The sequence below is a fragment of the Ptiloglossa arizonensis genome, chromosome 3 (genome assembly GCF_051014685.1).
Source record: "Ptiloglossa arizonensis isolate GNS036 chromosome 3, iyPtiAriz1_principal, whole genome shotgun sequence".
NCBI lineage: Eukaryota > Metazoa > Arthropoda > Insecta > Hymenoptera > Colletidae > Ptiloglossa > Ptiloglossa arizonensis.
In genome coordinates, this window is record NC_135050.1 from 11,208,287 (window position 1) to 11,226,746 (window position 18,460).

The following is an 18,460-nucleotide window of genomic DNA, read 5'->3' on the forward strand; positions in this document are numbered from 1 at the left end:
TGAACCTTATAAGATAAGTTCTGTCATTTTTCATTTTTTATTATCAATAAATTAATAATAAATAATGACGAAACAAACGTATCGATATTCTTTCTAGGAAACAATTAGAACTTAATTTGCAATGTTACAAAAACGAAGTAACAATCTAGAAAAAAGTGACGAAATTATTTCCATGTTAAAAATATAAACCTACCAATATAGTTTATTAGCAATTAATAATGAAATGCATTTGGAAATTAAATTTGAATTTACAGTCAAGTTATAACAGTTCAATGTCTACGATGTTTTAATGAAAAATATATCGATAAAAGATATTTTTCAAATACAGTATACAATACAGGATGTTGAGTGAAACAGAATTTATATATAAGTGACGGTGTTACGTAAAATACTCTTTACACGATCATAGCAATTTCCGTTAATTGTTGCATCCACGTTTTGTTGTATTTCCGTAAAAAGTCAGAACAGTCGAACCAACATTACCAAACACTTTAAGTTCAAACAGTCTCATCCGGTAAACGGAAATGCATTCAATAGCGCATTCGATGCATAACACTTTAAACTCATAGAAGCAAATAAATATAATTTACTACAGCAATTTATAGTTCTAATCAAAATTTATTAATAAATAAATAATAAATTAATAAAACATTATATCTAAGTCGACAATTTTTAATTTCAAGTTTTTAAATACTGGTAAAAGATAAAAAAGAAGCCAGGTAACTCTGAAAAATAACGTTATAAAAGAATTTACTTGCAACGTATACATTCGCTCTTTCAAACCATTCCAATTACGTACCTATGAAACCAGCTGACCTATAGCGAACGAGGCATTCTGTAAAATAATAATGTATTAAATTAATTACACATAAAAATATTTAAGTTCTAGTTATAGGTTCTTTATTGGTATTAATTCATACTGTGATGAAGTATTATATCAATGAACAAATTTTAGACGCGCTAAAAGGTATATTACCGGAAGAATAAATAAGATAAAAAAAATCTATATTTAGGCGATTGTGTTAATAGAATGATTTAGATCATCAAACATTTCTACTCCGAAATGTACCTTCCTTGATTTTAATGAATTTAATTTTTTACGCACTATAATTGGACATTGGACGGATCGTATAAAAGGGTTTCTCCTTAAAATCAAGGTAACCGAATCAGGTATAAAACAGCATTGGCTTCTATGGTTTATTCGGTCTCATTGTTAAAAAAACCAAAAGAAGTTCAATAAACTTGTATTCGCTACCAGAAAATAAATAAAATCAACGTTCTCTTCGTTAATGGAGTATGAAAAACGAGGTTCACCTTGAATTTTGAAGGAGAATAGCCACAAACGTCATTGAAGTTGTATAATAACGTTTCTGCAAAACAGTATAAACTACACTTATCCAAATAAGTTTTTACTAATATTTCTATATTCATTAGCTTTATTCCATTCTCGTAACACGTGTATTGTTTTAATAACTTAACAAACTGTACACTATACAATGATGTGGTAATTATATTTGAAAATACAGTTTAAAAAAGAAATATTCTACATTTTAGATGAAAAAATTTACTGTTTGCATAATGTACTTTAATTGTAACAATATTAATTTTTAAATTCACCTATTACCTCTATCGTAAAAATTGTAAAGAATTTTAATTTTGAGAATTTTTATACGTACATACCTTCTTGCAAGGAAATATAAAATGGACAAATACATTTATTCTCTTTGGTAATTTATTCTGATAAATTACTAAATGGACTGCGACACAACTTTCATTTACATTAGCCTATCCATCATTGTCTCGTTGGAAGGTAATGATCAGTATGGTACAATGTTACACAAGCATTGTCAATTGCCGGAACATACTAATCGTTACTTTTCCCCCTAATTATGCAATAATTATCGGATGTAAATTACAAGATCACGGAATTACTCAGTATCATTAGTACCATGTAGTAAAATGTATTTAACCATCGATTTCTTCCTAGAACTAGTTTGCATATAGAAAATCAAGTAAATAATTTTATTGCACTTACATCTGTTCTTAGCATGTTCTAATACCTCTTCAAATGAACGCCATTTATTTTTTATGCTTGTTTCTAAACTGTATGTAAATATATTCCATAAATAAACATTTCTTAATAAAAACCGGTAAACATTTTTAAGTTCGCTTCTATCTATACCAAAATAATTGAAAAAATGTCACAAACATATGTTCCAGAAAACATTTTCTTATTGACGGCACAGTTTTATTGTCAGATGTATTTAGAAAATAGAAAAAAATAACAGAAAGTGTTAATAAATATTTGATACATTTCCTATAATCTCTTTCACATATTTAGAGAATGAAAAGCATTTCGTACGAACTTTTCTTCTTAACTAAATAGTATCTATTTCCTAAATACACAAATATTCTAAATAAATTTTTTTATAAATCAAAAATTTCAATGGTAATACAAAAGGATTGCCATATTATTAATCACTTTTTTGTAAACTTCTTTTGATCGTTTGAGTGTCCAACAATTAGTCCTAGAAAAACGACTACGTAGTTCGTTCAATACGATACGAACGAGGAATGGACGTTGAAGAATAAAATTTTCATTTTATAAAATATAGGATCTATTTATGCATTCGCATAGAAATGGTACAATACACTTCCCTTAAATCTGTTATTTGGCAGTAGGTAACATTTCTCAATTCTTCGAAAACGTCGATATCAAAATCGTATATAAGTATGTCGATTAGATTTGTTAGGTATGAATGGACCAAAAATTGTTTGAAATACGACAATGATACCCTATAACGAAGCATTTCACATGTACACCCTAAAACAGCGATTCTTCTAATATTATTAAAATTGTGGATGTAATGTAATAAATAAGAACGCGGAATGATCGCAGTATTACTTATATGTACATCTAATCGCTCTATAAAAATCGATGTTCTCAATTTCGTCGCATTTTTCTGTTTAAAAATTTTTTAACAAACACTCCTTTACGTTTGGTACAGTCTTCGTTCAAAGTGCCGCCTCCGCTTCAATGTCCTTCTGATGCTTTTTCATTTTGCGTGTTTTCCTGTAACGAATAAGAAGTATTAATTACTTATATTGAACATTTCTCCAAAATGTAAATAAAAGTGATAAAATGAATGCAACCAAAACGTTAGTAACCCAAGAATGGGATTCTTCGCTATCGTTATGAAGAGTCAAGTGCAGGCAAGAGTTATTGCAAGAGTTCTAGATTCCACTCACTTCCCGAAGTCTTCGCCATCTTGAAGCGTTTCTGGAAGTGTACAACCAACAGTTTCTGGCAATAGAAAACAAAGTGCCGCACCGATGAGTGGCAGGATTCCAAAAAACATTGGTGGCAGCCACGTTTGTACACGATCCTGCGATAAAATATTTATAAGGAAACATACTAATAATTAAGTAACGCACAAATACAAGCCTTTGTCGTTCACCACCTCTTGCATACTAATTTTACGCCCTACGTGGACGTAACAGGGAACCCGTTGATATCTCCGTTATTTATGGTTCTATGAAAAAATCTGTAGAATAAAATTGCACCGTTTGATGAAATACTTGTAACGATAGTATTATTATATTTCCAAGATCATGTTTTACAAAAATTTTAAGTCATTGATATTTTTTCTACAGCCATAAATGATAGAGATATTTAAGTGTTCCCATTTAAATGATTCACCCTGTATATTCTTTAATTTTTACAATATCGTTTTAAATCTTTACTTTAAGCTAGCTAATTCTATACTTTAATAATATGAAAAGAAAAATGCACGGTGCTATTTACAAAACATAAAATGACTCAAATTTTATTTATAGAAAGAGGATACTTTTAATTCGATAAATTCTTCACTCACGATGTGAAATATTTTTTTATCAAACTATCAGAACCAGCTCAAACATCGAGGCGATCGATTCACGATTTACTTTGTGTACAATGACATTATTATGCAAACCTCGTACTAGTTTACAGACCGTCGAATTCATAAAACGTGTACAGAAGAAGAAAATCATTATTGACCAAACATTCAATACTATCATTATGCTAATGTCATCGAAGTCTTGCAATCTCGCGTGTTGGTCCTCCAACTTACCAAAGACACCACGAATGGCGCTGTGATGGATCCTATTCTGGCGCACATGCTACTGGTGCCCACACCAATGTTCCTAACAACCGTGGGGAATAATTCACCAGAGAACAGGTAAACCGTTGTGAAGGAGACCGACATGCCGACGATTCCGAGACAGACTAGAATTAATCGCAGCCACGCCATATCTGTGAACAAGAGGAACGATAATTGAGTGTCAGTAACGCGGTCGATAGCCAGGAATACCTCTGGATTCAACGAAGCCACTCACTGTCTGAAATTACGATAAGCAAGAGAGCAGCGATGCCGGTGATCGTATTGCTACAGATCAACGTGATCTTCCTGCCCAGTTTGTTCATTGCCCACCAAGCGACGAAGTTCCCAGGTATCTGTATCGCGCCAGACACGGTGAAATTTACAAAAATATTCCCACCGACTTGTCCTATGTACTGCGACATTCCGAAAAGTCCCATCCCGCAGACGATCCAATTAAAGAAGATCGACAGGGATTTGATCCTCATGTTAGGGGTACGGAATAAATCGAAAAACGATGCTGCATGATCCGATTCCGATCTCTTGGAATTCTGTGGAAGGATATATTGATTATTAGCGATGATATTCATTTTTTCAGATCTATCGGAAAATTTTATTCTTATCTCCTGTTTGGCTAGATTTCTTTCGCTCAGTTCGTGCGCTATCTATTTATTACACCGTAAGGTAAATTCAAAGTCGTAGATACGTTCTAAAATGATCGACTATGATACATTGAACCTTTTTTACAACGATGGTAGACACGGAGTTTCCTTTAGCGCAACATGTGAAACACGTTTTTGTATATATAATTAATGACACTTTTATGCTATAATTTTTTTCAGGTTTTTAATCTTTGATAAATTTTTGAAACAATCGCCTTCAAGGTTTTGGTAATATATATTTCTTTGCGCGAAATACGACGATGAATTGATTTAATTTGCTACTCCGAAGATCGACAGACTTCGAACTTTACTCTTAAATGTGTAACAAAACATACGTACTACCTAGTTTCATTCTACAAATAATACAAATCGTTGTATTGTTGGAAAAAACGCCAGAACATTGCAATTAACCTCGTAGTACAGAAAATTGTTATTTGACGCAGAAATTATAAATAATAAAATTGAGATTCGCTTCAATGGGTAGAGAATTATTTAAAATAATCGGTATATGACATTTTCACATTATCGTCTTTATTAGAAAGAGTTCTGGATCTCACCTGATGTAAACAATGTTGCCTAACCAACTCTGGAATGTCCTTATTTCGTATCTTATTAATATTAGCCGCCTTTTGTAGAACTGTGCAAGCTGCCCGTTGCTTTCCAAAAGCTAGCAGCCATCTAGGTGATTCGGGTACGATCCACCAGTAACTCAGAAGTATTATCGAAGGTAGTGTGATCGCGATTTGCAGATGTTGCCAATGGCGGAAGAAAAATGCAAGTCCGGCCAGTGACATGTGGCCCAAGCTAAATGGAATTTGGTAAAGTACAGTGATGGCCGCCCGCCACTTAGTACCAACGATCTCCATACCTACAGAAGGTTGGAAAAATTGATGAGATATATTTCCATACTCTGTTATATTAAATTGTAAAATTAGTAATCAACGTTAGGTATTAGCAATTGGAGCCTCGAAGCTAGTATTGAAAAGTTTTCATACTCCTAACATCGGCATAATTAAGATTTTGGTTTTTATTATTTTATTGCTACGGTTACTTATATGGAAATTTATTACATATTTTTAAACAAATATTTGTTAAAAATGAGATCGAAAAGATGATCGTGTTTTTAAAAGAAACCAAGATCCTACATGGAGTTTGAACTTTTCAATGAAGCCGATTGAGGTAACATCAAGTTTGCAATAAATGTAACGTCGAACTTAAAACTCAGCTTAAAATTAAAGTATATGTGGTCTTTTTTACCTGTTCATGGTCACACTTACACTTACATTATGATACTTTTCTTTAATAGCTTCTGTGATGTTTTGTCACGTTTTACACTCGATAATGCATCTACTGGATAAAGCTTAAAATGTTCGCTTGTTCCCCAAAACTTCTTTCTTTGCTCGAAATATTTCAACTACAATTTAAAGTTTGGAGGGCTCACTATGTATTTATTAATACGTAATTGATACTTACAAATAACGTAACTAGTAACCATTGTGCCTCCAGTAGCCAACGCGCTAAGTAATTTCATTAACAACAGTGCCGGAAACCACGGCACGACGGCGCATCCTATACCGGAAACCAGCTGAAGAACTACGGCTACCATCAATGGCATTTTTCTACCGTATCTAATCGAAACAAAATTCGTATAGTTTAATTTTATCAATTTTTTCGAAGTTTATAACGAGACATTTATTTCTAAGAACTGAACGTTTACGAATAAAGAATTAATATTGTCTGTACCTATCTGCTAGATTGCCGAATATAATATTGCCCAAAAGTACGCCGAACATCAAAATAGATTGCTGGACATTGGCGTAATGCGTTCGACTGCATACTAAGTTCCACTGCAATAATGTAATCATAAACAAACATTCGTTTAGAACGGTTCGTACAAATGAAAAGAACATTCTAACATTTAAGAATCGAAAACAATCGCGGTAAACGATTAAAATTCGTTTACCATGCCCATGCAACTATTTTTTATACTAAAAAATGTAAAAATTAAGGGTCAAGGAATTTTTTACTATTTAAAGCGTTAAATGCAGTTACACGCATTATGATATGTAATATTTTAACGAAGTTGGTATTGAATAACAAATATCGTTTAAAGAACAAATTATTCGTTTAAACTGCTCTAACGGATAATAAATAAATAATTACTTGTACACGATTTCAATTAATTTCAAAATTGGAATTGTTAAAAAACTGAAATATTAAATATCTTGACGTTTTGTCCGATAAAAGATGAAAATAATTTTATATTGTAATTTTCAAACTATACACTCTTGAAAAGATAACGAACAGTTACAGCACCAAACGTCGAGATACTTTAATGTTTTGTTCAAATTCCTCTTTAACAATTTCATGGACGAATACATATGTACATAACTGAACAGAAACAAAGGAAAAAAAATAATTTAATTATTTTTCAAAATATTACATATGTGTATCCACCTCCGTGATAATCACTGCGCGTGAACATTGACATCGAAGACAATTTCCTAATTTGTATCTTACTGATAAAAATAAAATACATAATTGATAAAAGATACTGACCGAGTATTTTCACTTACCCAACAATACCTCGTCAACAATTTAAAGTGTTTTCGCATAATATCCAGTTCGTCGTTTCGTTTATTATTTCAGTGAATGAACATGAACGCCGCGTACTATTCGTATGCGTTGTAATTTTATTAAAAAAAGTATCGAGCGAGAAATGATTAAGAATAATATATTAACTCCGTCACTGTAATTTAAGTCATTGATTACCGCCGTTTGGTGAAACAGAGACCGATAAAGTTGACGTTTACCTGTGATATAATCGTCTCGGAAAACGTGCTCCTGTCGTACACCCACTCCGTACACGCTGCCAGCGTACCATTGACATTGACTATGCACTGGTCGGTGGATTCTGAACGTGCTGGCGCGGTGCAGTTGTACTTTTGATGCGGCGCCATGAAGACGATGGCCAGCTGGTGCCAAGCGATCGGGAACTTGACCAGAGAGATTGCCAGGCAGACGTAAATTTGCCATCTGCCAAGATTTCCGATAGCTTCCTGCACGGCATCGACCTCCTCCTCGTCATTATCCACAATTTCTTCTTTGCCGTTAGAGACTTGCTTACCGTTCACGTCCGCTGCACGAGAATACATTTTTTTAATGCTTCGATTTTCAATTTCTAGGATTCGAGGATTCGACATGTTTGAACGAATATCGAACAGATATCTTCCGTTCGATCTTTCAACTGCTACGATCGAGCATACTCGAGCTCGCATAGCGATGTCACTTGAAATGTCGGAGTGACACAAAGGAACCGACATAAGTCATGGAAATGAAGACGAAGAGCGATCAAACATTTTAAATGACGTTTACGAAGAGAATCTGTAAAAGAAATCGAAAGATCGAACTATCTTTGCATCGTTCTGGAAAATCTAAACAAAACAATCAACTCTAATAGATTTTCATGTGGTACTCAATGGAGCAGAAGAATAGTTAGAAATTACTGTATCAAATAATGATTGAGAATGTTTCATGAACTAACGAAAATGAACTTCAATGAGAAGATCGCTGACCAATTTTTCTATTAGGTTGTTCGAAAAGTCATTTCGTTTTCCAAAATGGAGAATATATAATCTAATAAAATGTTTATATACTCTACAAAAATCGTGTTTCATTTTCACCACAAAAAAAACGAAATGACTTTCCGAACAACCCAATACATTAATGACATATAAATATATTATTGTAAATATTATTCTACATCGAACAACAAAGTATTATTGCATATGTATCGTTTTCGAGCAAACAAGGGCTGATAACTTTTCTAGTAAAGCGATTTTGTAAATCAAAGCATCGTGCATAAAATAAATTCGACATTAGCAATGTAAATTGCCTGTAACCTTCTAACAAGGTATGTATTAGATGTGGCGGCCTTTTCGTCCAATAGCAAACACATTGGCTTGCAGAAATCGATGCTTGCTGATTTCCATAGAGTCCTTCAACCGGAAACTACATATAGCGTGAATTACAATAAAGCACAAATTGACAGCTGAGCAAGAAGGATAATTTTTTATTAAATACTATTTTACACCTGTTTCGTACCTTTCCATTGGAGGTACACGTCGAACGATATTTTATTCCTGTCGCATCAATAAAAAACCAATTCATGGAAACGATTATCTGCTTCGAATTGCTTCGTATAAAAAATAAATAAGATAAAAATTTTGTAACGACATACTAATTTATACTTGTAACTTTCATATCGTGATAGTACAAAATTAAACGCGACACTACTTGACTTATGCACTTCTTGACAATTTCGTTCGACACTTTCCCGAGAATTAATCTCTTGCGATTATTTACAATTTTGTGATGCCACCTGATGCGAACTTTGAAAAGCCTTCCCGATACGAATTACCCAGAACTCAACCGTATGAAGCTCTTCTACATAGACCTCCCAAGACACAGCTCGAAAATTCCAATAAGATAACAACTTGAATATAAGTTTACCAAACTCTCGAACGAAGCAATTTGCATCTTGAAATCAAGCTCTCGATATGCTGTTGTATGTCCGCTTTACGATCAAAATTAATGAAATCTTCTTGTACTACGTTGCGATTCAGAACCTTTTATAAAGTTAAATTCTTAGTTGGAATTGGTGATAATCGCGACTCTCACCAACCCATTACTATTTTAACTTTGACAGCTCCAAACTTGAACGAGGTTCGAATACTTCTCTGTCTAGTGAAATAGAGGAATCTGCCAGGATCCTGCCAGGATCCACAAGAACTACATCGAGGGTTTTCAGCTAAGAAAATTTTACGGATCTTTTGGCTTATGGGACTACGTGTGCTCATCGATCAACAACTACGGATCAAAGAACTACAGGTAAAGAAGATTTCCTAAGTTATAGAAATCCTCCTCCCATTATCTCTCAGACGAAGACGCCAGGGCATTTATAAAAATGAATCGACCATACAGAATCAAATCAGTGTAATTACATAACTTCAGCCGACAAATTTTCCATCCAATGGAGATTGGATCCTGCCAATGGAGGATCATCAAATCTAACGGAAGAAATCCTGCCAGAGTCAACTATACCCCAGGGGAACTACAACACCTTCTCTGCAGACTTCTAAGAATGCAAAAGGATACCTATTGAATACCAGAGAAAGAGTGAACCTCGATAAAGGAAGATCTAGTGATTGACATCAAATTTAACAAAGGACAATGAATATTATTAGGCAACGACTTACACAAAACTAACAAATCCACTAACTTTCTATCCTTCCACCAAGAGCATAAATTTCTAATTGTACCTAACGATTTCCCATTAATCGAAGACAGTATTATATTGGTTTATTCTTTTCTAAAAAGTATAATTACGAAATCAGCAATAAAATCATGAAATTAAATCACGATTTTATTATTCAGTTACAGTGCACCCCATCAGGAGTACAGGTTTCGCGTACTAGCTACGTGACTCGAGTTTGCAAAATCCAAGATGAAGTTACCAGGGTTTGTTTCGTTAATTACTTTTACGCGTTGAAGTTACCGCTGTTATGTTATTCCCACATTTTGTGGACCATCCTGTACAATTAGCATTGAATATCGATCAGCATTGAAAAACAAAAAGAAATTTCAAGTCTTTCTAGTCCTCTTACTTCACTTTACGTTACATCACTTAACTACTTTACCTTGTGCAATCGTTAACATTTTTATTTTCAATTTCTCATTCAATGGAATGCATTTTTCTGTTCAAAGGACATTGTGCTACCATGGTACAGCTTGACCGAATTAAGTTGCAATTGTGTACGAAGAAAACACGAACTGAATGGAATTTAAATAGGTACTAAAAATACGAACGTCTGTCCTCGCCTATTCGAGACATTCACTTATCTTTACAGTATCGTTGGATATTCTACGAGCTTGTATCGATTTTGACAATAATTTATGTTTGCACGAAAATACTGATCTATCTATCGTATAATACGTTATACATAAATGGCTTGTACCACAAAACTAATCAAATTATAGAAAAAGATTAATAGTTTCGAATTTGTGGAAAATCAATCTTAGAACTGTAACTATATTATAGAATAATGCGATAAAAAAAGTTAACGAATTACGCAGGTAATAAAGTGTATTTTACATAAATTTCTTATTACTACAAATTTATGTATCTCCCTTTCTTCAATTTCGTTTTAAATTGCCAATTATAAATAAATTATAAAACACACGATGCAAAGTGCTGTGAATAATTTTATAACGTTTAATGAAATAAATATTAATGAAGTTTAGATTCTTATAACTCACGATTGTATGCATATTATACGTCAATTTATACGTATTCCAACGAAAACGTTCTAAATATGTAATAATTTTAAATTACTGCATCGGTGGATTTAAAAATAAATGGTGATTAGTAACTGCTACTTGTCGACTGGATAAACACAAAAATTTTTCAAAGAATTGCTTTCGAGTTTTTCAACAATTTGAACATATCTCGTCATAAACTACAATATTTATTAAAACGTACAACTTATTTCTGCAGTGACGCGCGTGTCAGTAACAATATGACCAAACGGTTCATAGTCAACAGAAGTACTAAGGAACATTTGAGTATTAAAGGACACTGAGATCGTATCAATAAACATCATCAAATATAGCAAACGAAGATAAAAATACACCGATGGTAAACATTCGTCTAAAATAACAACGATTGCGAAGGCTAACTCAATCTAGCAATTAACAGCGAAGAAAATTGCGATTAATTGTCACTTTAACGACTTTGACCTTTCCTTTGCTCCTCTTTCGAGTGAAGGGTCAAGCAACGTTGCTCAACAATTAATCAGCTCCAGATATATAGTACAGTCTCGTCGTATTCATGTTTGTTGTTGTTTAAAAATTTCGCAACAACAATGGTATCGTATTAAAAACAAAAGCAAAATTCTTAACAGTGAAACAAACATGGAAAAACTGATTTCCTAAATTCTTCCATATAGTTCCATACAGAAATTCACTTTTAAAATGTATTATAAAATTTAAACCTCTCGTTCTTTGTTCAAGGAATTTTCTTCTAATAACAACTAAAGGATAATTATTATTGTTTATTCGTTCCATTCCAAACTACAAGGTAATTCAGTAGCAATTACATCTACATAATCTAAAATATTATACTATCGAAATATTTCCCTAACTCTTATACTTTCAGGAATATTTAGTTGAAAATAGTTACCAGTTTACCCTATGTAATATTCAAGAAAATGAGCTATAACGTAGATATGTATAAGTACACGTATTGGACTGTGTATTTATCGTATGATTCCTATCAAACGTTTTATGTAAATCATCAATTATTCGTGCAAAACCTCCAATATAGATATACATATGCATGTAAGTACCGTTGCACTACGTTCCCTCGTTTTTTTTTTTTAAACATAGGCGTTGTGATTTTTCTTGTTACATAACGCATTCTTGATTACATTTACGCCTTTAATAAGACGTAATAATCCACGCGCATCTTTCAAGTTGGTTTAATCGAATCTGCTTAATTTGCGATCAAGATGAGTCGACGAATTGCGTAAGTGTGTTTATACTGATTCGCACGCGTCTTCGAAGATTTAAGATTAATCGAATTGCGTGTTGCGCAAAAAGACAAACACCACATTAGCAACAGTATCCATATTAAACGAATGTGTGTTACAAAATCGAACAACGGAATGAAATATTTTGCGGCTATCGATTTAATATTGACCTTTGTACAGTGAATTTCGGTTAATTCGATTTAAATTGGAACAAATGGAGAACACAGATTGCGAAAGTACCATGAATCTTCGATTATTAATATTTACAGATTTGCTTCTCAGATCACATTTCCATATCAACGGCACGAGAGCAAACGAAAGCGATAACAAAATCCTTGGAAACATGCAGATTATTGACTCGAAAACATTTCCAATCGGTGATACGCTCCAGTTTTAGTTCATACCACATATAATTAGAAAGCTGAATTTTTCGTTTGATGGATGTATATATATATATATATTGCACATTGAAATAACCGGTTATTAGCTCACGCGCTACCGGATACCAGGAACATTGTAATAATGTCTAATCGAAGCATGTAAATCGTCCTTAATCAAATGTTCTTATCGAGGTAGAAAAAGCTCAATATATCCTTTCCTGTTTGAAATACCTATTGGAAATTTTCGAATGCTTCATTTAAGCACCATAGATATCTACTTAAGAGGTATCTGCTAAAATTTTACTAGATCCAATTTTCTATGCGACAGGATTTAATTAGAGAGGATTTTTCTCAATTAGTCAGTCTCTAATAGGAGAAAGACGTCGACCGAATCCTAGACTTCATTATTTAAAGATTATACATCGAAAAAGCAATATTTAAGAATGACCATTTTTGGCAATTGTTAGCAAAAAAAAATGTCTATACAACATGTAACATTTATTGTACACAGTAATTATTCCCTTATAGCAACAGTTTTACGATTTCTCCAGCTCGTTTGATCTTTTACAGACTTTATGAACAATTTTCAAAATAATTACTTCGAAAACAGATCTACGTATAAAAAAGACGAACACGTTAAATTATACTTATTACCGCATTTCGACTTTTAGATGCGTTTATTTAATTTTTGAAATTACTATTATTTATCGTAACTCTTTAAAATCTTTAGATTTCTTTTTTATGTAAACTCTGACAGAAATGGCCATTTCCAAAGTTCGTCACTTTTACTTATTTTCTAATTAAGAAAATAATTCGAATCTTAAATCTTAAATTTCAAAGACAGCTAAATCAACAAGCTATAATTCTAACCGTTAATTAAATTCATTTTTGTCAGAGTCTGTACCATGTATGTTGCACGTATTGTGCTACATGTACGAAATAATTCGTTAGTGAAAATAATTCCCTATCGATCGATTTGTATTGTTGGTGACTCGACAGAGAGCACCAAGGACAACGCGAAACATCTGATGATGACCACGCAGAAAAATATATCAAAATTACACTGCTTTCTCATTGATCATGTTCCTCACTTTTAGCACCCGGCTCGTAACAAATGATCGTAAATGAAAATATATAATTTTATTCGTAACATGGATGTATTTAAAAAGTAAATGCTCATCTGTCTAAAAACTATTTCTAAAAAGTATTGCGCAGTCAAATTTCCAAAAAGTTTTACAAATACCTACAAAAGATGGACGAGTTCAGATGATTAAACGTACGTGTACATTACACTCGATCGTTTTCCACGATAATTTAGTTTCTCTGATCATTTTTACAGTCGGACTGTACAATACCTCATTAACTGTCACAGTTTCTACCTCGTTAGCCGTCACTCGGTGTTTCCTACTCTTTAAACATATTTCGCTCGCTTTCACTGTTTCACTGTCTGTGACATTTATCGAGACACTTCCACACATACACGGCGAGATATGCATGTACATACACGATTTAATTTCTTATCCCACGCAAACTACATCACAAAGCCACTCTACATGGAGCGCGTTACTTGTTAAAATCGTGCCTCAAATTCGTTACCTTCGAAACTTTCACTCCCGTAATCATTCCCCGGGTCGTCTTCCAAACTATTTTCGTTAACTTGCATCGCAAAACGTTTCAGAAATTCCAACGAAACTTTTACCAAAATGCTTCTCTAATTTCCGTTTAAAGAACTTTCTATCGTTGCTATCTGTCACGGTACGCTTCTCCTCGTTTAAAAAGAAAACTATCTCTTATACATAATTAACTTCCTGGTAACTTTTATCCTGTGCAATTTCGAGGCGAGAAACAAAACTCGTCCAAGATGTATAATGTAATGAGCGAACGGTTCGCGCCGGTAACCGATAATGAGATGGCAGTTGAGCGTAGAAAAAATACAACGTTCGCAATTAAATTGTTTACTTCGGATCGATTACCGTTCATTTGTATTCGTGCCTCCGCTTCGACGAGGTCTGCCGTACCACGTAGACGCCGTTTTCTTGCGCAACAAGTGGGTGTGCGCCGGAAAGAGAAGTCCGATTGGTCGAACGCGTACGCGCTTATCACACAGTTGTGCTTTGATACGCTCGTTTACACATGTTTCGCATGTCAACAGTATCGCGCAAAAACGATGTGCATACGTACGTCATTGGCGGGTGCGCGCGCCCGCTGTCCACGGTTGCGAATAAAACTCACCCATCCAAGTGGAAAAACCAGCCGGAAATGATAATTACTAAGTAGAACTCGACGATAAGACGTGACGATTACAAAACAATTACAAAAGAAATTATTCAATAGTAAAATTAACTCGAATCTGCGCTCGTAATGCGTAAAGTGTTAATCATTACGAGTATATCACTTGTTAACGCCTACGAATACTAACCAACATTTCTTTCCCTCGTGAATCGTTAAATTCTACGTTTAATTTGTATTTCTTTATTTATCGATACGCGAACAAAGACACAAGTTTCGTGAACATTTTCTTAAAAAATCAGATTTCGAACTGTTTTTCAAAATATCTAAGAAAAGTGAAAACGATGTGTATCGATAACTCTATTATATCGATTTTATGTATGTTCTAAGATTTTTAACATTTTACGCTTCAATTTTGTCGAAAAATGTATTCATTTAGGTGACGACAATTACAAACGAGATTCTCACATTCGATCGCTAGAATCAGTCCTGAATTATGTAGCAGTCGTTTAAAGTTTGAAGGACGCTAATCGATGTATTGCAATTTATTATGTATCTGCAACGATTTTTTGTGGATAAATTATCGAACTATTAAATCTTTTAATTACGATCGAATAACGTATCTCGCCGTTTTATTTTATTTTCGCTGTTTTGTCCAAAATTTCTTTCGTTCTAACGTCGATAATTGCAAACCAAATTTTCACGTTTGGCTACCAAAACCGGATGGAAATGCTAATCAACGCTCAATACGCACTGACAAGAAACGACAAAGAAATTAAGCCTAAGCTTATCAACTCGTGATAAGTTGGTGTACTTGTGGTCATTATACGTTTTAAATTTTATAATTAAAAACCTTAATACTCGAAAGATAGTCCGAAGTGTTGAAAGTTTATTATTTATATTGTACCGTCCTCTCTGAGTTTTTGCATTCTTATCTTTCTTTTATTTGCCAATTTTGTTTGCTCGAAATATTTTCAACAATTCCGAAACGATACACATTGGACTGTTTTCGCTAAGAAAAAGGTATTCCACAGTTGCAAAATTCTTGAAAATAATCGATGCGATCAACGTCAATATGAATTTATTGTCCGTCTGCTGTGTAAATTGAATCGATTGAACCCATTGAACCGATTGAACCTTCTGCGTACTTTGTCCGAATATAATTGAACAAAGTTCTCCCATAAATGAGTCACAGATTTTGATAATTACAATGCATCGCCTCGAACTTCTTGTAACAATATTTACGTGAACATTGAACAATTACGTATTAACTAAACACACTTTAAACGATTAACGACAAAAATTTGTAAATAACAGAAACTGGTACTATCGATATATTAATTCTGTACAGAATTTTTATGAATTTTGACGACCGAAGAAACTGAAACTAAGATTAAAATATTTTCTGAAATCAAGAAACTGACAATAAGTTAAATCTAATTTTAAACAATGTTCCGAAGTTCGTTCAACGCGGAGTTTCGTTCTGAAGTCCATTTACATATGTATATTTCGTATAGTTAATACTACGTTCTTGTTCGGTTGTTATTGATTGCAGATGTTGGCATGGTTTTCCAGATATTGTTGGTTTTCCGTAGCAATTCACTAGCGTTGTTATTCGAGCAGATTACGTAGACTGAATTTGCATTCATGGCACTGCACGTGACAGGTGGAATGTGAGGTCATGACTTTGGAATGCCTCCTCAATGGGTAAAGACGAACATCGATTAATTACCGTGGTTAACATTTGAGAGAGAAAAACGTAGCGTAATGTTATACTATGAATTTGTTCATTGATAAACTCGACATCACGTGCGTTTCACCCGTAAAGTTACGAGACTTATTGTTAGAACATTAATCAATTTATTAGTTGATATAAAAATATTTTATATTTTCCAACATTTCATAATATTGTTCCTAACTTTAGACGCTTTTGTACGTGCATTACGTACTTGTCAATTTTTTTTATCTTTCTTAAATTTAAGTGTACGATCTGTACTATAGTTGTCGAGTATACCATCTTTCGTTACTCTATTAGAACAAATTTACATAGTACTTTCAAAAACTCACGACAGTGTTTAATTATATGTATAAATAATTAAAATGTCTCCGAACATAATTTTCATTATTGTGTCTCCCAAACCGGTTGTAAATTGAACCAGATGTAATTTCTCAATATTTTTATACCTCTTGTTCTTTACTCAATTTTCAATTTTTTTTCTTATTTTTGTTCATTTCCATTGTTATACAGTTATTTCAAACGTCTACAAATTATCCCGAAATATCAACATTTCCACTGTTCAAAACAGAGTGAATAAAAATCATTTTCAGTATAATCGCGTGTTTTTAATCGACTACTTGGTATACGTAAGATCAAAGTATAAACTGTTCACTGTAAATTAAACTCAGATCTTAATTAAACGTCCATTGCGATTTCATAAATCGTATAATTGTGAGACTAGTGTGAAATGTGAGAACAGTTTAATTAATTAATTAAGTCCAAATTAAAATGTATTATTTAAGAAGATGACTTTCGCTTCATTAAGATATCTTGAAAACTGCATATTTTTGCAAATTTTAAATGAAAATCTTTATTTACCTCATAGTCTTGACAATTTTTACAAATTCGAACCACAATGTCTCGAGGGTAATAAGATCGATTATGTCACACCGGTTTCAATAATAATATATAAGTGCATATTGTACATAATAAAAGAAATGTTTCTCCTAATGTCAACTCAACAATATGGAAATAATCGTAACGACAAAAACAAATGTAAACGATGAATCTTTATAATGTCTTCAGACTGAATATTAAATATCATTGAACGCACATTGTAGTTTCAATCCTATACATAATTTAATTTATCTTCGTTGCATTATTCTCACGACACTTGTTTTATGTGCATAGTATAATAGTAAAATATAATCCGAGAATAATTTAAACGTCAAGCATACAAAACGTGTAAATTTATGTGTCAGAAAATTATGTATTACCTTAAACGTCACGTGTTTCCTTGTAATAATCGCGAATCTGTATAACTATTTATTTGAAACGTTTATCCGATTTACAATTATTCGAATAAGCTTTTATTCGAATAAGCTTCTATTCGTACAACGAGAAATGAAATTTGATTCCACAAGTCAGATAGTAATTTCGATCGAACAAATAACGCGTGAAAATTTGTCCGTCTTTTATTCGTTGATCGAAGTTTTGATCTAGGGTGAATGTTTCGATGCGTAAAAAACTACAGTCGTGCGTATTCAGATTTCTTCGCTCGATTTACAACTTTCTCAATTTTTCTGTTTACAATCGAAACGATGTAGAACATAAATCAACGTAGATGTTTATCTGTGCAAACACGACGCGCGTGAATCGTGATTTAGAAATTCGAAGAACGATTACACCGTCTGTGCCGCAATATTTTCATGCAAACTGCGTCAGAGCATCCTACATAAACGGA

The 18,460-nt window shown here is 33.1% G+C and overlaps 1 protein-coding gene across 5 annotated transcripts in view; it reads right to left on the bottom strand.

Annotated features, from left to right (window-relative positions):
• Positions 1 to 2,594: 2,594 nt before the first annotated feature.
• The window catches only part of LOC143144874 (organic cation transporter protein), a 32,871-nt gene continuing 17,005 nt past the window's right edge, over positions 2,595 to 18,460 (bottom strand). For 4 of the 5 annotated variants that reach the window (XM_076307734.1, XM_076307738.1, XM_076307736.1 and 1 more), the window contains 8 exons: positions 7,615 to 7,940; positions 6,545 to 6,648; positions 6,275 to 6,429; positions 5,359 to 5,669; positions 4,378 to 4,690; positions 4,113 to 4,294; positions 3,250 to 3,386; positions 2,595 to 3,073 (listed from right to left, as the gene is read on the bottom strand). In XM_076307734.1, coding sequence (XP_076163849.1) covers positions 3,016 to 3,073; positions 3,250 to 3,386; positions 4,113 to 4,294; positions 4,378 to 4,690; positions 5,359 to 5,669; positions 6,275 to 6,429; positions 6,545 to 6,648; positions 7,615 to 7,940 — 1,586 coding nt within the window. In that variant the 3' untranslated portion in view covers positions 2,595 to 3,015. Of the gene's footprint in view, positions 3,074 to 3,249; positions 3,387 to 4,112; positions 4,295 to 4,377; positions 4,691 to 5,358; positions 5,670 to 6,274; positions 6,430 to 6,544; positions 6,649 to 7,614; positions 7,941 to 14,366; positions 14,622 to 18,460 lie in introns of those variants that run through there. The other variant, XM_076307733.1, reaches the window with a different exon arrangement.